Here is a 21,242-nt window from a genome sequence, read left to right on the forward strand (position 1 = left end):
GCTCTCTACGGTGTAACATGGTACGGTTATTAAAGGGCCAGATGCTGGAGGCTATGGATACAGACTCTGTGGGCACCAGCACCCACTGGAACAGCAAACCTGACCTCAGCAGGTCCAGCACATGACAGCTTCCCTTGGGAGCTGTGGGAAATGGCAAAGCAAAATAGGTCAAGGTTCTCAGACACGAACAAGATTTCTTAAAGGTCTGCCACAAAAGCTGGGCTGGGACTGTGACCTTTATAGGGATGGGAGATGAGATGTGACGGCTCCACACTCATTCCCTCCCCACCCTCAGTGGTAACTGCACCCTCCTCTCCCCAAGAGCCAGAGCAGCAATAATGAAGGGACACAAAACGTCATCATTAGCTGTGCACAAATGTGTGGCAAAACTGGGTGGGCACCACGATGCTTCCTTATCCCAGCAGGGAGGAGAGCGCTTCCAGCCACCATGTCTTACTGCAAACTACCTCCAAAGAGCCCGTGGGAGAACTGCTGGGAACCTGCAGCCCTTCAGCTCCCCAGCCCAGAGGGGCTGCAGGGCTCAGCTGCACCTCCATCACCAGGTGGGAGTGTTGTACTCCAGCAGCCCTCAGCTCCACGGAGCCGCAGGCACCACTGGGAAGAAAAGCCCGGTAGTTTATTTCTTGTTACGATCCCCAGTACTGCTGCCAGGAATAAATGCATAGAGATTATCCTTCCCTGTCAGGAAGAGGGGGAGAGCAAACTCAATGAGAGATTGAAGCACATATGGCACATGAATGAGCAGGGGATGGCTGAGCGGAGCAGCCTTCTGCCAGGGGTGTGCAGGATTTGGGGAGGGGTTTCTCAGCTTGTCCCTCTCAAAACCCCTCCTGTCAGCAACGCCAGGCAGGGCCTTCACTGCCATTTTTGGAACAACTGAGCAGAGAGGGACGGTGGGGTGTTGTAATTTTTTTGCTGCGCTGCCTTTCCTTACAAGTGCATTTAATTACCCTGAGAAGGCCTCCCAAAGACAGAGGGGAAACGCATTAGGAAATCACGGCTGTGCACAACCTCTCCCTTGCTCCGCCGCCTGCTCCAGGAGGAGTGGGATCTATTACAGGCTGATCACTTCCCCTCCCTCGCCTTCCTCCAGCACTGACAGCTCAGATCTGTGGGCAGACAAAGCGATCCTGCACAACCCCAGGCAGGACCCCCAGCCTGGCACTGCGCTCTCCTGGGGCGCAGACAGCAGCCACACTGCGCAGGCATTTGCACTGGGTGTACCAAATGGGTTTGACACCACGTGCCAAAACAAAAAAGCAGGGCGGATGACTGCCAGCAACCACTTTCACCTCCTTCCCCACTCATAGGAGCATTTTTGTGGGGAGGAAGAATGGTAAAACTCGTTCAGAAGGAAGAAATCAACCAAGCAAGCAGCCAACAATAAAAACCTATTTCCTTATGGAAGGACAGTTTGATTTTAATGGCAAGGAGCATATGCTGCTCCGTCAGCTTCAACAGCAACACATCAGCATCTCTGAAATAAGCCAGCTGAGGACCTGCAGGTACCAGGCCTTGGGCTGCTGCCACGCCAGGCATGCTGCCCTACTTGGAAGCCCCTCACACCACCAGCAATGGGAAATGATCGATTTGCATGTCCTTCCTCAGTGTGGGTTGAAAGCACAGAATACTGCCCCCTCTGCTCCCACTGCTCCAGCACATCCTCAAGGAGCTGCACTCGGCCTCGTTTCCCACACAGTGTGACAGCCTGAGCACACGTTCGCTCCATCCAGAAAGTGTCCACACCTCTGGAGAGGCAGTTTGGGATTAGCAGCCACCGGGAGACCAGAAATTTGCCACAAGCAAAGCAAAAAACCACTGGCAAGAGAGACACAGAAGTGATTTGCTTTAGGAAGTGAAAGCTTTTAAGTCTCCGGGTTTTTCAAAGGCATCCCCCAAGGTTTTGTCGTATTAATCCCTTAATGGATTTATGGTAATTGTATACGTGGCTCCAATAAGGCAGGTGATCCTTCAGCTGGGGCATGCTCTCATGCAGGGGAATGCAGACCACACAAGACTGTCAGCACAGCAGCCATGCCATGACAATAACACGGCTGCAGCCCACACTGGTGGCACAAGCACTGCCACTTCCCCTCTGCAGACACACACGGGAAAGGACAGGTCGTGAGCCAGCAAGAAGCACAGACACGAGCTGCCCTGCAGAGCCCAGCCTCCTACCTGCTTCTTCTTCAGCTTGGAGATCTGCTGCTCCACCATGGTGATCTCACGGTCCACACGGTCCATGTTCTGGATGAGCTCCTCCTTGGACAGCCGGGCTGGCAGCAGGTCCAGCTCAGCCTCTGGGTGCGCAGGGCTGACAGGAGACACGGGCTCCAGTTTGCCAGGCAGGCCACGGTCCTGGGGAGCACAAAAGCTGCTGGTCAGCTTTGCTGGGAGACTCAGGATCCTCCTCTCAGCCTCCCACATGAGCTCCCTGGCCTATTCCCAGCCCTTTAAGACACACACAGCCCTCAGAGAACCTGCAGGGCTAAGCAGTACCAGCTGCCAGGTGACATCAGCACCCTGTGCTGTGACCTTCAGCATCCCAAGAGAGCACTGGGTTACTCTCCTGGGCACCCTGCAGTGGCACATTCCCACTCCCTGCACCTTCAGTGAGCCCACATCCTCATGGAACTGAATGCACCCATAACAGGGAACCCTTCAGCTCCTCGTGTGCCCCCAGTTAAACACTTGGCAGAGCAGCACCCCAAGTGGCAGGTGACAAAAACATCCTTCCAGAGATGAAGACCATGGGGATAGGTGAGGTCAGCCTAGATAAAAATAAACGGAACTGATAGAAAATGGCTTTTTGCAGCTTCCGGGTAAAGAAGCTCTCAGATCAAGCAGATGGATTGGCAAAACCTCTGTAGTCATTGCAGGGGGCAGCTCTCATTCCCCTTAGCTCCCAGCTCATAGCAAGCACAGGGGCACTCAACCCCTGCCCCAGCAAAGTGATACTCGTGTGGATGGCACCACTCCATGAGCATCCCAGAGCCACAGCATCTCCTCTGCATATCACCCTTCACCCCTCAGCCTCCCAGTTATCCAGAAGCCCAACTTCTGCCAACACGGTCTGAGTGCTCAGGTGAGCTCACACAGCACTGGTGAACACAAGGCCCAAGGGGATCCGGCACAACCTGACCCACGGCACCACGCTCCCAGCTGGCAGCCACCCAGCTCCTCAATTAGAGGCTGATCTGTTCATTTGCTTATAGAGAGTGGACAGATTTTTTATCCCCTGGGGAACAAGAAGTGGGGAAGAGGAGCTGCAGTTGGGTCCACAACTTTAAACCGCTATCAGGCTGTGCACAGCACCCTGCAGCTGCTCCGAGGGGAGGGACGGGGAAAGCAAACAAGTGAAGAAGTTTGCGCAGCCTCACTACCTCAGCCCCAGCACAGGGACAAAGCCCACATTGTTCTGCACCTCCTGACCACGACTGCAGGCTGCACACACAGCCTGGCCAGGATGGCCCTCATGCAGGAGCATGAAACGATGCCCTCAGTGACACCAGGATGGCACAGACCCCTGTGTGCTCCTGGAGCCCTACAGAGCAGATTTTGTCTTGCTTTACTTCCCCAGAATCAGACAGCAAACCTGGTTGCTCTGCTGCAGCAGGAAGGTGAAGCTCGGTGCCTTTTCCACAGGTGGGCTGTCGGCTGTTCTGTTCCATTTTAAGCCAATACCAGCAGGACAGCCACAAGAAGCAAAAGACAAATGAGCTGCTTGTATAATCTAGTTCAAATTAGGGAATAGGAACAGAAAGCAGCCGTGGCTTGGAGCTGGGTGCATTTTTCTAAAGCACAGGAGGCCGCCTGCCAAAAAGAGAGAGAAAGGCCTCTCGCTGGGCACAGCAAACAAAAGGTGCTCTCTCATCCCTGCCAATGCACAAGAGAGGGCATCTTTACACCGCTGCTTGGCATAGCCCCCCTGGAAACCTGCTTTCTGATAAATAGGTATCATTTTACCCTGCAGAACCTGAAGTAAAACAGTAGCAAAGCTGAGTAAGGCAAACAATTGCAAGTTACAGCACAGAACCCGTCATCATCATCCATTATGAGATGATGATAGCAATAAATAGAGGCAATGTCTCCAGACCTCATGTAACTGGTCACTGTCACTTCACAAGCATCTCTCCAAACGGAGGAAGCGAGGAGCAGCAGAGAAAGGAGAGGCTCGAGCCCATCATGCAGGGCTGCTGCCTGCTGCAAAGCCTCTGCTGCCCAGGGTGGCAGGAGGGAAGCTGGGGAACCCAAATGGCTTCAGCACAGCTGGTTGGCACGGTGCAATGGGTCCCAGGGTACCCCATGGGCAGGGCTGGATGTGCTCACACTGCTGCTGGTGCTCTGCTTCCCTGCTCCAAATGCTCCCCAGCAATGCCAGCACTTCAGGCAGCATCGCACCCACACTCTAAAGATGCACCGCATGACACAGAATTCTCCTTATTAACGTGAAGTCACAGACTTTGAAACCAGCACGAGACGGGAGAGCTAGAATAGATCTGCAGGAGGAAAGAAAGCAATTACTGCATTACTCAAGTTGATATTTTCTCAGTAATTACACTGTTTCCATGCGATTTGTTTTTATACATGGCTAACAGCTACTGTAGTTCCTGTTTATCCCCAGCCTTATTAAGATGTGATTTGTATGATAACAAGGGTGGGCGAGTCGGGGGCAGGCGCTGCTGCAGGAGGAGAGCTGGAGCTGATAAAACAGTGGGGCAGAGACCCAAAGAAACAACAGCCTCCCCTGGCAGCAGCCCAGCACGTGCTCAGGGAATTCAGGGTGCTGGAGAAGGAGGAGCTGCCTGAAGACAAAGGGTTTTTTTGTGTGTTTTTCTTTTTCTACGTTGTGTTGTTTTTTCTTCACTTTAAACAAATGCGACTTTATGAGAAGGCCTACGAAATTCCTTTCCCCTGTAACTGGGCTGAATTCCACTGAGCCAGGGCAGAAAATATCCCAACCATTCCGAAGCTCTCACGAAAGTAGGTCAAAAAACTTCCCCAGTGTTTCAACAGCTTGAAGCAATTGAGTTGCAAAAGCAAGAACAAATGCTGGCCCTTCCCTCCCCGTCCCTCCAGCAGATTCTGGAGGGCTCAAACCCCTCCAGTCGGTGTCCAAAGCGCAGAATCTGCTCTTGCAAAACTTGCCAGTGCTCAACAAAAGCCATTCCGTGGTGCCACACGTCACAGATGCTGCCTGCAGGATCATAGGGCATCCTTCTGCATGGCTGCAAGGAACAGGGCAGACCTGGAAAGCCTCACTCTGCCAGGGCTGACCAAAGCACAAGGTGTTACACCGACGGATGGATGCTGTGCTTCCATTGCTGCCTGGCATTTCCACGCCAGTGGATAATAACTGGGTTAACCTCAGGTGTTCCCCACCGGCATCACAGGGTGATGAATTCTCGCCTACCGTCTTCTTGTTACAAAGAGGAGCTCATCCGCCTCTCATTAATGCCCAACGCTTCCCATTTGCAAACAGCCCCAGCACACCATGCACAGCAGGGAGCGGAAGCACGAGGGGATGTGTGAGCCCTGGGCTGCTCCTGCAGCTCTGGAACCGCCTCCAATCGCAGCCAGCACCCACAGCCAGGATCACTGCAACCCGCTTACACAGAACCGGCTGCACAGGAACCGCTCAGCACACGCACCCACTGACTTCCTCGGAAGAGAGACGTGGTGACACGGCCCCATGTGACCGTCACCCCGAGGACAAGGCAGGGGAAGATGCGCCTCCAGCTGCTTTCCGCAGCAGCAGCCATCCTCACCGCAGCGCCGCACAGCACAGCACGCAGCTGTCGGGGTCAGCCTCAATCCCTGCAGGTGCATTCCCCTCCGATGCAGTTTCGGCAAAGGTCCTTTGCAAAGGACCGGTGGGGATGGCTCTGCTCCTCCTCCTCCGTGTGCTCCCGGCTCGGAGGACAGCAGGCCCAGCAGGTGCAGCCTCCAGCCCGGGGATGGGGATGGCAAACCCACGGTGGAAGCAGCACTTACTGAAAAGTAAAAAACGGAGGGGAAATGAGAAGACAAAAGCCCTTCTCAGCCCGGTGTTATCAAGCAGAGGAAATGAGACTTCTAAAGCTCCCATTCAGAAAGGAGTGGGGGGGGGGGGGGGGGAAGAGAGAAATCCCACTCCAGACGCACTTGAGCGAACAGCTTTTGAAATGGAAATGTCGCTCTTCAGAAACATTTAAATTTCCTCCTATTGCCGGGGAGGAGGAAGGACTCAGAAGAGCGAGCAGGGACTCCTCAGCCATGCAAATTCCTGTGGGGTCCATTCAGGCAGCAGAGCAGGGATTTGTCGGGGAGTTAATCAGGGCGGCACACGGCGCTGCCGTCGGGAAGCTGCCTTGAAGGGCATCCGATTTAGAGAGACGGGGATGAATGAATGAAGACAGCTCTATTTAATCACCGCAAGTGAGATATACTTCAAGGCTGCCCGGCTCGTGCTCCCTTCCTCCGTTCTCCCCAATGCAACGACCGCCCATGCTGTTCACCCCAGATGCAGGAGACTGAGTTTGCCGCAGCATCCAGCCAGGCTCCCACTGCTCCCATTGCTGTCCCGAGCTCCCCTCACCAACCACACTCTGCCTTCCCTTGCCTTAGCATCTATGGGGCTGTTTAATGGATGCTCTCCCACCTCATGCCAAGGGAAAGCTGCAGGGATTTCTGATCTACCGCTCATTCTCCATGCGGCAAGCTGAGCCTGCATCCCCCAATATGTAAAAATCAGCAGTTTCAACCCTGCAAGAAAACTGGACTTAATGGCAATACTCCAAGATCCTGTTTTCCCACAAATCTAGTTCCATCTCCAGAGCAAGACCTTGTCACTCCCATCAGAGCAGCATGGAGCACACACACACACACACACACACGCATGCAGGCCTTTTAAGACTCAAACACACACAACAAGAGACCCAAACTCAACAGCCTGGGCACAGATACGGGTCACCACCAGACGTGACCTGCAAACTTCCCCAGCTGAGATAACAAGTGAAAAAAACAAGGAACTTTCTGATCAGGAATCCAAGCTGGGCTGGCTTCCATTCAGAGGTGGCTGCATTGGGAAACTTGTGTAGGTGCGAAACAGGCTCGGCGTCACTTGGACGCTTTTGGAAAAGAAAAAGCAATAACCATCATGAAAATGGGCTTGGGGGGAATAAGCCCTTTCCTTCACACAGCTTCTCAGAGCTATTTAATGGAGCTTTGAGCATCCTCGTGGGCTCCCAGTGCTGCGTTTGGAGCTGCAGCACTGCCAGCCTGCAATGTGTCCCCAGCAGCTGCCCTGTCCATCACGGCCACTCGCTGCCTGCACCCGGTGCCAGCCTGTTCTAATAATTGTGCCAACACGTGGCACTGCCTGCTTGTCTGAGCAGCCATTTCCTGCCTGCTTCCCCTCAGGAGGCCGCAGCCTGAGCCCGATTGGGGCTGCAGAACCGTGGCTCCCCAGTGTGACACCAGCAGCGGGTCAGCAAGGCTGGGGGACCATACCTGGGTGCTGTGCAGCCCCACCAGAAAAACACGCAAAGAAAGCCTGTCAAAGAAACTTCTGGCCTTATTTTTTGCAGGTAGAGATGGTCTCGGGGTTTAACAACCATCAGGTCTCAAGAATCAGAGGACCGTGATCAAGGGAAAAGCAAATGCAGGACCAAACCGCCCTGCAGGACATGGGAGCAGAACCACTTCCAGCTGCAGCTGCTGCACAAGCTGCCCAAACTGCAAAGCCCCTGCCTGGGCCCTTCCTGCAGAACAGCACGAAGCACCTCTGCCCTACCAGGCCAGGATGTTAAAGTAAAAACCAATATCTCAGCTCCCATAGCAAGAATGAGCCCACAGTGAATTTGTTATTATCTGTTAGCAAAGCACCAGCTTCCCACCAAGGCTGGAATTTCCATCTTGGTTTGGCAGGCACAGGCCTATGAAATGATTACTGTGTTTACTTTTCCTTTGCTAACTATAAAATCCCATTCCACCGCCCTGCCAAGAATGACTGAAGCTAATAAAATTCAGGCATTTGGAAGAAAGCAATAACAAACCTCCCTTTTGGGGCTTCATGATGAAATTTCCCCACTCCAATCAGAGATTATGCTGTATTCATGCACACCAGTGATGTCTCCAAGTGCGCCCAGATCAGCTCAAATCAATATTTAGCTTTGCTCGAGACTGTGAGCCTTTCTTTGCCTGGATCACTGATAGCACAGCTATAAGAAGCCTTTGAAAACACAGCTTACAAGTGTAAGGCGGCATGCGTGTGCGTATGCATATATTATATACATAAAAATGCAGGTTTTTCAATTAAACTGTGGAAAGCATATACGCATGAAACATTTATGAACGTATAATCTACATACCCCCTCCAAATAGACTGAAAGCCATTAGCAGAATACATGATGTATTTATGTACACAAACCTGCATGTTCTTCTGTAGCTTTTGGTGTCAGGAAGGCCCAGAGCCCTGCACACACCTGTGCTGGCCCTGCTGCTGGGGCAGGAGCCATGGGCTGCTGGGGGCTGTGTGCCCCACGTCACACCCGGATGGTTGGCAGGAGATAAAACAGCGCAGACCTGAAAAACAGGCTGAAATCAAAGCGTGTGCTCGCCCTGCTCCGTAACCCTGTGGGGCGGCTGCTCTGCATAGGCTCTTCCTGGGGCTGCCCTGGGAATGCCACCCCAGGAAACGCAGATCTGGTGGTGCCTGGAGAGCAGCTGGCAGCCCTCAGCAGGACACAAGCAGACAGAAATGGGGCTGCACGCTCACGTAGAGGCAGAAGATGCTCAAGCAACACTGACCGGAGAAGATATCAGTACAACACAGGAGGTGCTCTGGGTTGTTTCCTGGGCAAATTTCTGCCATACCCTCACCAGATCCCAAAGGAGGACGGAGCACGGTGTCCCACCCCACACCAGCTCGCTGTGGGTAACAGCACACTTCCAAGGGCAGAGAGAACAGGCTCCACTGCATTCCCACTCTTTATCCTCTAGGAGGAAGGTGCCAAGAATTAGAATTACATTTTTTGAGAGCGGCAGAACAAGCCAAGGGCCTGTCAGCTTGTCCTAGAACAACCCCTCAGCGCGCAGCCAGCATTCCTGCTGCACGCAAGTGTCCATCAGCACAGAGCTGCAGCTTTATCACGCAGCGAGCCAGAAACCTCTGATGTGCTCTGCCTCAAACACAGCCAAAGAAATGCTGCATTTAAACACTGGGTTTGGGTCCAAAAAGAGAAGAGGTTTTCACAGCGTGATTGCAACAGGGCCCCTTGACACCCACTGATGCTGAGGGTGCTGCTGGGAGATGAGGCTCCACTATGCAAGGAGGTAAAGCTCCCTGAGCTCCAGCGATGGCTGCAGCCACGTTCAGTGCTATGACAGCTCCCACACCACAGCCAAGAGCAGCAGCTCCTCCGCCAAACCCAGCCCCACCAGAGTCACTCCCACACCCCCAGCCCTGCTGACAACGCCGTGCAGTGCCCGCTCAGTGCAAGGATGAGCGTGCCCTCCTCCTCACACACAGCACTCAGCTGAGCGGTGTCACAACTCGCGGCTTCTGGTGCATGAGTCACTGCTGTGGATTTACAGCATTTCATAAGGATGGAAAAGTACAGCAGCACAGATGCGCCGTGCTGTGCACACATGGAGGCTGCCCCGGGTGCCTTCTGAACCCCTCGCCTCACACTGGATCCCCAGTGAGGGGGATGGAAGGAGCCCAGGCTGTTCTGCAATAGCTGCAGTGCTGGCAGTAACCTCCCATCACTTTGCTGCCTGCACACAGAACACACAGAAGCTCCGCACAGCCCATCCTGCAGCGGTGCTCCGGGTCTAACAACAACCAACTCCCTGCCAGCATGCCACAAGTGCAGGATCCCAAATCAGAGCAGGGCAGCACAGAAGCCCTGCCTCTCCTTTCCAGGAAGTAATCCTCACTGTTCAAGAAAGAATGGGCTTCAAAAGCATTTTAGTCTCTAACAGATGTACCGACACTTCAAAGACAGAGCAGGATAACCGCCGTGGAGCCGTGCGGCACTGCCCTGCTGCAAGCACAGCCATCAGAACTGAAAAATCAAACACTGTCAGCCGCAGGGTCAGAGCTCCCTGCCTGCAGCACCCTGCCCTGCCCTTCAAAGCACAGCAGCACCAGGCTGTGCACGAGGCAGCACAGCGAGCGGGGGGCTGCCATGTGCTGCCCTGGTGGAAGACAGACAGATGGAGTGAGTGGGAAGCGGGGCAGAAAGGAACCCAGCCAGAAGTGTTTGCAGTGTGACAGCGGGAACAATGCAAATATTTCAGCATTTAAATATGTTTGGGATAACAGAGAATGCCAGCATCTCCTCATCTTCCCAGAAATAGCCTTGAATCACTGCTGTCCTAACGCAGAGTCCTCCCCCATCCCATGGGATCATTCCTGCAGTTGGATTTATGTCAGTTGACAGCGTGAACAACAGCGCAGTTAGGGGCAAGGGGGGGAAAAACTGAACACGTTGCGGTGGGACCCCTGGCTGCTCCAACCATCAGCCTTGGAAGCACACAGCAGGGGACGCACGCCTGGGGCTCACAGCATCACTTTGTCACCCAATCACTCAATGCACAGCCATAAGCATGGGGAGGCAATGGTGCCCACTGCCGGTCCATTCGAGGGGGCCCCGTGCTGCCCCTGGCTGCTCTCAGCAGGTCTGGGAGCTGCTCCCACGCATCCTGCCGGAGCGCTGCGGCTCTCCAAGTTCAAAGCACTGCTTGCTTCCACCCCCTCGCTCCCTTCCCCCTGCGCTGGATTACTCAATTAGAGATTATGCGTTTGCCAGTTCCCTCGTAGCCAACTGGGGCCTCTGCCAAGGTCAACACGAGTTCCAGCCAGTTTCATTAATAACTGTGAGACCAGCCCACTGGAAACTCTGAGAGGTTAATCCCAGCAACAGATCAATGTTCCCATAACAAAGCCACGCAGAAAACCACGGAGCCGAGAGAGCAGGCTGGTGATTTACCAGCTCTGCACTGGGACTGGGGTGCTCCCCTTGCTCACAAATGTGATCCCAGCTGGCGATGCCCCCTCCCCAGGCCACCCCTCACCAGCAGGGAGCAGGGACGGGGCTCCCCAAGGCCCCTCCAGCTCCTTGGGGTGCTTCCAGGCTGCTCAGGAGCCCTCCCACCACCCCGCCTGTTCTCCAGGAGTTTGGTGTACGTCAGGCTCTGGAACGGGCAGCTGGTGTGAAATTTGGCACGCGTGGTGCTGGCTTCAATGCATCATTAAAAATGCATTTTAAACGCGTTAATTCATCCTTTTTCAATTAATGGCTTTTAAAGCTGCATTAACGTGCATCAAAGCACAGTGCCCTTTGCCCTAATTTCTGCTTTGCTGCATAGATTTCCTGGCCTTAGCGCTGCCTTTCCCCACAGTCCCACCTTCTCCTTTCAGATCCCAGCTTTTTGTTCATAGCACAACAAAAACATTCACGTCGAAAGGGAAGAAATTAAAACCCTTCAACAATGCAAAGCGGAGTCCAAGCACTCACAACGCGTTGCTTTTTAATAGCCCTTTTCCATCAAAAGCTCTTCACTCCTTTACAAAAGAGGGAAGTGGCATTGTCCCTGTTACCGACGGGGAAATCTGAGACACAGAAAGGGGAAGAGACTTACCGGTGGCCAGCAGCCTGCTGGGGCAGATGGCAGTGAGGTTCAGGTTTCCTGAGCCTGCCCCAGCTCCTGCCCCTGTTGTGGGGTTCCTGCAGCGCAATCCTGCTGGAGCAATGGGCTGCAACTGCAGCAGCCAGCCCCTGCAAGGGGACTGAATGCAGATCACGACTGACTCACATCCTATAGGGAGAGCAGCAAACCACGTATGTGGTGGAAAAGCGGCCTCAGAAGTGGGAAGAATAAGTGGAAGCACAATGGGAATAAGAAGAGCTGGAAGAGAAGGGGAGCAGCAGGACCGAGGTCCAGCTCTGCAGCGGGTGCTGGGTGGCCAGATACAGCATGCAGCACCAGCACCCACGGCTGTGGGGGAACAGGCACACTGCTTGGGGGAGAGATGCTCAAGCGGGAGAACAGGCAGGAAAACAGCCTTCTGTCCTCCAACCTGAAGAGAATTGATCAAGGGTGTGAGCAATGCAAGGCTCATACGAAAAGGTAATCTTTTGCTGGACAGACATGGCTGTAAAGCCGCTGCTTTTGTAAGGAACGCTGCCCCAAAACATGCCTGTTCTCTGTAGCCACAAAGAGCTGAGCTAGTAAGAGCTGTTGCCTTCACACTGCATGCTCATCTTCACTTGAAGTGAGGCCGCTGTGATTCAGAATGGGGCAAAGGGGCCCCAGCTCATCCCCTATTTGAGAAAGATGGATAAAAGCCATACAAAATCCACTTCTTTCCTGGGTGTGTTAATGGGAAAAGCTCCACAGCCTGTTACCAGGACTTGTCACAATCCAAAAAGCCATCAGGATGAGCAGCACACACAGTACTTCAGCCAGCCCTGCCCACAAACAGCCCTGCAGCTCTCAGCAGCCAGCCCGGCCCTCTCAGGTGCTCCCCAGCCATTTTTCTCTCTCTCCAGACTGTGAAATTACAAATGGCTTCACTAAAAGCATAATCTTGTCCTGCTGAATGGTATGCATCTCAGCTTCCCCTCTCTCTCTTTCATTAACAAATGTTTTAAGCCCCATAAAACGCATGTAATTCTTGGGAACGTGTCACAGACCAAGAAGCAAATGCAGCCCCTTAACTCAGCGACTAATGCCTCCAGAGTGGCTTTGCCTACTAGAAACAAATAGCTGAGACAACGCGTGGTTTTCCAGCAAGAAGCAGAACAGAACTGCTGATGGAAACAATGTGCAGACAGAAGAGCTGTCCTGGTTTCCTCACGTCTTTGGAGACAGAACATCTTAGGTTTCGTGGCTGTTTCCTTTCCCCACAGCCACCTGGGCCAGCACCCACAGGGATCACTGCTGTGTCCAGAGCCCCCCACACTGCAGGGTTCCTGCTGCTCCAGCTCACTATCCATCCCAGTAGAGCACACGGCTCAGTCTGAACAGGCACACGAGCAAGGGGCTGTTCTTTGTAATATCTATCAGGCAGCAGAGGACGTAATTGCAAGTGAACAATCTGCTCTGTTCCAGGAGACTAAGGGAGGCTTTCCTAGGGAAGATTATATTAAGGAACCAACAGCAGCCAATTCCAGCCCTTCAAACACCGATATTAAATAAGGAGATGTGATAAATAAGAAAGGTCAAGTAAAAATCAAATTAAGGCACAGTATCCACAAAAGCCAGACACTACCAACCCCAGCCCAGCACGCAGGAACTTCCCAAACACTCTTGTACAGCAAACAGCCAGTAAATACAAGTCCATAAATACCAGCCCACAACTAGAACAGTTTAGGAGACAACTCTATACCCTTTTCTGTCTCTGAAGAAGTTGCCCCATCTCAGTGTATGCCACCCAACAGCACCACGTGCCGTGTGACTCAGAGGGGGGCACAGAGCCCTGCAGGCAGCTCTGCACAAGCCAAAGGGACCCGTCCGCAGCCCTCACCTTGGGCAGCTCCTCGCTGCCCGCCTGCTGGCCCTGGCTCAGGAGGGGTGAGTGCCGCAGCAGCGGGTCCTGCAGCAGGTCCAGGCGCGGCCGCTTCGTTTCGATGAACTCCAAATCTGATGGCTTGGTCAGGTCAGAGAGATAGGAATGAGCCTCGGTCCTCAGGTGCAGCTCCTGAGATCTAAGGACAAAGAAAGGAGACAATGAGTTGGCTCTGCTCCCCCTGCTCCGAGACACGACACGGGGCACCCTGTGCTGCTCCCAAGGATGGACCAAGGGAGAAAACACAGCTCCAGCTCACACATCTCAGCCTGCACAGTCCCAGGGCTCCCTGCCTCTCCTGCACATCAGCCTGAGATCTCTTCACCTGTTACCTACACAGCAGTTGGTAATACCTGGAAATTGGCCTTGGTTTCATTTTTTTTTAGGCAAGTATAAAACTTTTAGCAGCTCTATTTTTCCTAGCAGGATTCTCCTCCGGGAATTGTAAAGGACTCCTACAAAAACACACTCAATCTTTTACTATGCCCAAAGATCAGCTTTGTTGCAGCAGCTCCAAAGGTGTTTTTAGCACTTCAGGCAGATGTGTCTCTTAAAAATTACAACAAAACACAAGAGGTTCAAAACTTGGAAAAAACATGCCTTTTTGTTTTTTTTCTTTCCCCTTTCTCCTTTAAGGAAGACTGTTTGAGTTCTCCTGAGCCATGCAGCACGGTGCCAGCACACCCCCAGCAGCGACAAAGGGAGCAGGCTGGAAGCTGCCCATGGGGATAGAGAAAGCAAACACGTCATAGAGATGGCAGAAGTAAGCACCAAGGGCAGGGGGCTGTGCAGTGTGCCCCTCCAACCCGGAGCTGCTGACGGCCAAGCTCACCTTGCTAACTCAGCTTCTGGGAGCACGGCAGGAAGGGATGGGCCATGAGCCCTCTGAAGGCAGTGGGAGCACTTCCAGCGGCTCTAACAGCCCTGGGCAGCATCCAGGGGAGGAGGCACTGGGTGGAAATCACCTTCCCCACAGCGTGACCCAAGCCCAGCTCCGTGCAAGCAAGCCACAGCTTCTCCTTCATCCCCCCTCCATCCTCCCTTCTTTCTTTTTCCTTCTGTATTTTCACACTTTTGATTGAAACCTCAGCACCAGACCCAGAGCACACAGACAAGGCAGCGAGCTGTTCGGAGCGGGACAGCCCTTTGGTTTGACCCCGAAGCACAGCTCAGCTGCACACACTTCACACTGAGCCACGCACAGCAGCCTGGGCACCGCATGCATTTCCCAGCAGCCTGTCCCAGCCCCTCCTGCACAGCCAGCCCACAGCTGCACACCGACATCCCGGCTCTGCTGCAAACCCAGCCACAATCGGCAACTGTTGAGCTGGGCAGGTGTTAAAATATTCCAACGCCCGTGGCTTTGCCATTGCACAGCAATTAAAAAGCTGATGTGTTTATTCTCACTTCTTCCCCCTTTCCTTTTTTTTTCTCAAGGCTGTGTTACCCAGAAGCTGCTAATTGCCGCAGAGCGCTGCGGTTGTGAGCACCGCGCTCAGAAAGCGCCGTCTGTAATGTAGCAATGTAAGAGCAGCACGCAGCTTTGCTGAAGCTGTTGCTTACACAGAGGCAGGGGCCACGCTGGGGGGAAGCAGCTGCGATGTTACAGGGTGCTATTCTATTTCTATTTCCATTTCCACATCCACTGGAACTGCCGCTGACTCCGTGCCCTGGAATTTCCAGCTGCTCCCGGGATGACTCTGCCCTGCACCACCCGGCACCAACAGCAGCAACTCCGCTTACAGCCTTCACACCTCCACCCCCCCCTGCACCCACACCTGCACTGAGCTCCTCACAACAGCCTTTTATATGGCCACAACACTGCTATCAGCCTAACAAGAGCCCTGCCTGAAAACCTTCCCATTGCACTGAGCATGGGGTTTGGCTGCACTTTCCAAGCGGTTCCCATCTGGCTGCTTTATTCCAGAGATTCCTATTATGCTGAAGGGTAAAGGTGTCACTAATGGCATGGGATCCCCCCGAGCCCCCTGTCACAAGCAGAGCACAGCACACAGCAGCTCAGTTTGGGGCAGGTCTGAGGCCAGAAGACCAGGATGACCCCAGATTAGACCTCTGGTTTACTGCTGAGCTACACCATTAACTGCATGCTGCCAGCTGCGTTACTCACACACCACAGCCCTTTCCCCAGCAAACTCATGGCACACGTGACTGGAAGCTCCTGCACTTGCTGAGCACTGAGATCTGGTACAACATCACCTGCTGCATCGTACCCAAACCAGAACCACCTGAGCACAAAATGGGTTAAAAAGGGCTGGCTGGTAGCTGGGTACAAGGGAAGCTGAGAGCATCCATCTCCTGGGAGAGAGGCTCCAACCAGACACCCCAAACTGCCCTCGGGGAGTTTGTAGCAGCAGTCTCGCTTAGATCTAAATGGATCTTACCTTTATCTTCCTAACTCTGCAGAAGTGAAATCACAGGGAAATGGGCAAGTACAAACTCCTCCTGAGGTCAAAGAGGAGCTTCCCAGCCCCCAAACCAACCAAGGAGCACTCCTGTCCTCAAACAAGGAGGGCACCTTCCCAGCAAGGAGATGCTTGGAGCTTTGCTCCCACCCACAAATACTGCTGCTCTCCATTCCACGGGGACAAACACAGGCAGGTATGGAGCTGGCTCATGCTGACTGCTGGAATGAGAAGCAAGGTAAGCAACAGCCTTGGTGCAGCTGTTTATTTCCTCAGGTTGAGATGCTTTGGTGGGAAATGGTCTCCAAAAATAATATATATATATACACACAAATATATATATATGTCTCCAGGCCTCACAGTTATAGACAGACAAGAAAATGAGTGAGTACCACACTCAGGACAACAAGAAATAATCCACCTCCTGGATTGCCGTTTCGAGTGGGAAAAGACACGAAGCTCTGCAGTTGCAGGGGATTTCAGCCTCACCGCTGAGAAAAGGGTCACCTTTAAGGAGTGAAACTTTAATTAAGGACCATAAATAAGAGGCAATTGGTCGCGCAGCTCGCTCTGGAACAGTTGGTGCCATTTGGCCTGGCACAGATGAGGGCTGAGCAGTGCCCATTATTCCAGCAGTCCCTCTCCGGGCTCCCACAGCTCCCCGTGCTCCACAGCCAGAGGATTAATCACCTCCAGTGAGCGCAGTAATTAGGCCTGCTCTCATGCTGTACTGCACACGGCTATCTCGGATGGCTGCGGAGACACGGCAGCTGCTCAGCGTATCCAAAATATCACACTTCAGAGGAACGCTGGGAAACTCTGCGAAGTGCTTACGACTGCTAAGCAGAACGGCTTGGAATAAAGGGCACGGTCTCACAAACTGCTAAAGCAATCTCCTATGAAAACAGTGACTCATCTCATTCTGGATAAAGGCAGAATATCTGTGTTAATATGCACATCGCTTATTTACAACCACATCTGCTGGTGAAGCCATCATCCACCCCAGCATTCCTGCGCTAATAAGGAATTTTGCTCCAGAGAAGCCTGGTTCTTGGATCTGTCAGCTCCCTCACCCACTGGCACCTGCCATTTAGTGCTCACCTCAGTTCTTCTCATTTCCTTTACGGATCAAGATACACAGAGAAGAGAAAAACCCTACTCCTTGTCACCCTGCCAGCACATTCCCTGCAGGCGCTGCCGGTACAATGCGTACCAATAGCAGACCATGAAGCATTCCTCCTTGCTCCTGCAGTCCTGCTGGCTGAACAAGCTGAGGGGAAGTCCATGGGTCCTTCCAAGAAAAAGCCTGCTACCAAAAAGCCATCACAGAAAGCAGCATGGCTCTGCAGGGAAACACTGGGCCAACTTTCCCTATAGCATCATGTTCAAATGCTTCGAGTTTTCCTTCCTTCTCTCAAGGCAGAATTGCTACAGATGGAGTTCTGATCATCCACTGCTCAAGGCCGACCCATACAGGATTCACCCAAACCTGGTACCACCTCAGCCCTATTCATTCCAGCAGGTTGGAAGGGTTTCCCCCCAGTTCACACTTACTTCAAGGTTAGCAGGGAGGCAGAAAAGCAGTCAGGAAACCCATAACCTGATACCCACCAGCTGGTGCCAGGCAGGGACTGCAGGGCTGGGTTGGATGAGACTCCTGCTAGCAGACAACACGCCCTGTGCCCCTCTGCATCCATCCCCCCGTGCCTGCTCTACAGACATCATTTGTTTGCCACTGCTCCCTCCTCCTGCCCTCGTGCTGAGAGCCAGCTGCCTCAGCTCAAACCCAGCAACCCCAGCACAGGAACAGAGCCAAAGTGCTTACAGATGCTCCTGGCATCAGCCTGCCAAGAGGACTCAGCAGCTTCCACTGCCCTCCCTGGGCCAGAATCAGCACTGGGTTTGGGGGTGAATGCCAACATCCAACCCAACCCGCTCTGGGGAGCTGCAAGGCCTTGGAGCACTCAAGTGAGCAACCACACACCCGAAGGGCCCATTTACAGCACAGCAGGCTCTGGTTTGGGGAAGGTCCCCATGCCACAATGACAGAAAAGCAAAGTCTGTGGGAGAGCTTTTAACATGGAGCACTTAAAGATACAGAGAAATGGGAGCTGTCTTTGCCAAAGGGATGAGCACCTCCCCGACCTCAACTCCACTTAGTTTGAGTCCCAGAGTTCAACTCATTTACCCACATCCACTTGACTGTCAGCTCAAAACTAAGTGCAGAGATTTGTGCTGGACACAACCAGTAGAGCCCACCCAGGTTACCACTGGGCTTTTCTTTTTGTTCTGCTGTGCACCAACCTGAATCCACCCAACCTGACCCAAACGCTGGCTGCGTTTCTAGCCAAATACCCAGTGCTCCAGTTGCTCTGTGCCCTTCAGCAACCACCACCCCGAGCTCTTTTTCTCCTCTCCCGTAACAATTACAGTTTTAGAGAAGCAGACTCATTTCTGGCTGGCCACAAGCAGCAGCTCAGTGACTCTGCACTACTTGTATTCTTAGCCTAAGGAACAAGCACCAAAAAAAACCCCACTTTGCATACATCTACTGCTGCAAGGTTATTTCACTTCCAGGCAATTTTTTTTTGTTTTATTTTTTGCAGAACCACTACAGCATCAAATGCAGAAGAGAAACTGTGAGAGAGCAGCATTCTGTGATGAAACAGAGAGCCGCAGCGACGGCCTTGACAACAGAGAAGCTCCTGCGGTTCATGCAGCTGCAGCCCCACAGCGCCCAACCCAGCGGCACCCAAACACCGCGGCCTAAGGAGAGAGGCAACTGAAGTCATCATTGGTGACACCAGGAGAGCCGCAAGGGCAGCGGGAGGGAGCGCAGCACCTCGGGGAAAGTTGTGAGAGGAGCTCAGAAAGAGAAACAATAACAGTGAGAGCTGGGAGGGCGAAGAGCAACCCCAGAGGAAGTGGGGGAGAATAGTGGCAGTGAGCTATTTGCACTCCTCCCATCAGCACGGGCAACCACACGCCTAAACCAGCAATGCAGCTTCGTAGATGGGGCGTGCACAGTGATCGCTTTTGTAGCATGTCTATGAAACGCGTGACAGCACAAGAGAAGAAACCAGAAGGTGTTGCTCGCATGAACTAAGTTGGTAGCAGTACCCAACATCACACGAAGCAGGTTGTGCAGAGCCCCACTGCACACCCCAGTGCTGTGCAAACAACTGCAGCCATAGTTGGGTTCCCCCCGACCCCGGGAGCAGCCCAAGGTACCTTTCATTGCCTGGCTGGAACTCAGACAGCAGGGACGGCCTCCTCCGCTGCGGCTGCATGATAGACCCAGGCGGGAGGTGCGAAGCGTAGTCCCTGGAATGGTGCTGGTACTCCAGCAGTGCCACGTCCTGTGGAAACAGACACAGCTCATTAGGCTGATGGCAGCTTTCAGGAACGAAGCGAGCCCTGACAGCTCGGAGAGGACCGTGTCAACACCCTTCCTCTGAAGCTCAAGGTGATTCCCCCCAGCCCTGCAGCACAGCCCCCCAGCCCAGGCTGCTCGCGGGGCACACAGGGGCCTTCTGGCATCCCACGCTGTGCTGGAGATGGCTTCAGAGCCAGGTGAGAGAACATGAAACGTCACAGGATGCTTTCAGCTTCAGTAACCCACACTGTGGCATAGAGAGAGAAATAAAGAAGAGAGGAAGGATGACAAACGTTGTTCCTTTAAACACAGCTCCCCTGGGCACAGCTGAAGGGGCTCGGAAGGATGGTATGCTACTTATTATGTGCACGTCCCTTTTGTTCCTTGACCCTTGGAGAGTACAGTACAGTATGTTCCCGATTTTAATTAAATAAGAAGCCCTCCTGCTCTGTGCCACAGACTGATTCCAGCAACATCATTTCAGCACCTACATTTCAATCGCTCTTTTTTTATTTGCAGAATAGATACTTGACCAGAAAAGAAGACTAATCATCTAATTAACTCAGACCCTCAGCAATGGCACAGAAAGCCCCGCCACAGAACATCCCTGCTAACACCGACGCTTATTTACATCAGAACCAATCCCACCTGGGAGTCTATTTCAAACAGCCCTCACCCAGAATGACTCCAAACAAAAGCTCCGACTGCCTCACAAAGGAAAGGAAATGTCAGGGTCAAAAACAACAGCAACAACAACAAAAAAACCCAAAGCAAAGCACCACCCACCAAAGCCAAGCCAAGTACTCGCAGTTGGGAGGGGAAAACCTCTCAGCCTCAACAGCTGCACAGGCGTTATTTGATCGGATGTAACCAGGGCTGATAAACCCCAGTGCACAGCAAAGAGCCTCAGCTCTCAATGTGCAAAACACACTCGTGCCTTCCCAGCTGGCACACCAGCAGGCCTACAGCCAGGGCACTCACCTGCTGAGGGTGTACAAACAAGAATTACCTGTCTGGGAGGCTGGAAGGCTGTGCCCTTGAGAGGAGAAAAGGGCTCCTGTGTGTCCCAACAGCCATCTGTCTTCCCTCTCCCCCTGCCCACACACAGCTTTGCCTTCTCCACCAACATCCTCCAGAAAACAGCTCCTGGAGCTCAGAGCCTCCTGGCACAGCCAGAGGCAGCGGGTGAAGCTCAAGCCTGTGGCCAGTTCTGCATCCCCATGCAGGGCACCGCTGTCCGACTGCTCCGCTCACATTGGAGTTTGGTGGAAGAAAACATAACCTGAAAAATGAGCTACAGGAATCAAAACTGACAAGTTTCTGCACCCTGTGATGAACTATTAAAGGAACCAAGGGAGACCCGGCAGGACGTAGGCGGATTAATTGCATAGAAAGTTACTACAGTGTGTTACAGTGTGAGCTAGGGGCGTGCTCTGCAGACACAAACACCGGAAAGGTTTATGGGCTGCCTCCACAAGAGACCTCAGTGTTGCTCAGCAGTGCTTTGGAGACCCACTGGGACGCAGCTCCCAGGGCAGGAGCAGAGCTGGAAATCTACAGGAGCTGCTGGGCAGGAAGGGAAGGTCGGATCCTTGTGCTGGGAGCAGCGTGACACCGAAATGCAGCAACAAGGCCGAGCTGTCTGTGCCTCCCAGGCCCAGAAACACACTGCTCTGCTCTTCGTCCTTCACACAGCACCTGGCACTGCGCCGTGCTGGAGCGCTGCCCTGGCCCAGGCCAATCCATCTTGTGTGCAAGGAACAGACGCATGAGAAGCAGCAAGTCCTATCTGCAAGGCTTAGGGAGAAGCTGGCTAAGTAAAATTAGAAAAACGACACAGAAAATCTACGTTATACATTATCCC

The 21,242-nt window shown here is 53.2% G+C and overlaps 1 protein-coding gene across 21 annotated transcripts in view; it reads right to left on the reverse strand.

The window, feature by feature from the left end:
* The window catches only part of NCOR2 (nuclear receptor corepressor 2), a 157,674-nt gene that overhangs the window by 83,270 nt on the left and 53,162 nt on the right, over positions 1–21,242 (reverse strand). For all 21 annotated transcript variants that reach the window (XM_072351408.1, XM_072351410.1, XM_072351411.1 and 18 more), the window contains exons 3-5: positions 19,234–19,361; positions 13,538–13,718; positions 2,200–2,379 (exon numbers count right to left, since the gene is read on the reverse strand). In XM_072351408.1, the coding sequence (XP_072207509.1) occupies positions 2,200–2,379; positions 13,538–13,718; positions 19,234–19,361 (489 nt within the window). The remainder of the gene's footprint in view (positions 1–2,199; positions 2,380–13,537; positions 13,719–19,233; positions 19,362–21,242) is intronic.

The sequence above is a fragment of the Excalfactoria chinensis genome, chromosome 16 (assembly GCF_039878825.1).
Source record: "Excalfactoria chinensis isolate bCotChi1 chromosome 16, bCotChi1.hap2, whole genome shotgun sequence".
In the NCBI taxonomy this organism is placed as follows: domain Eukaryota; kingdom Metazoa; phylum Chordata; class Aves; order Galliformes; family Phasianidae; genus Excalfactoria; species Excalfactoria chinensis.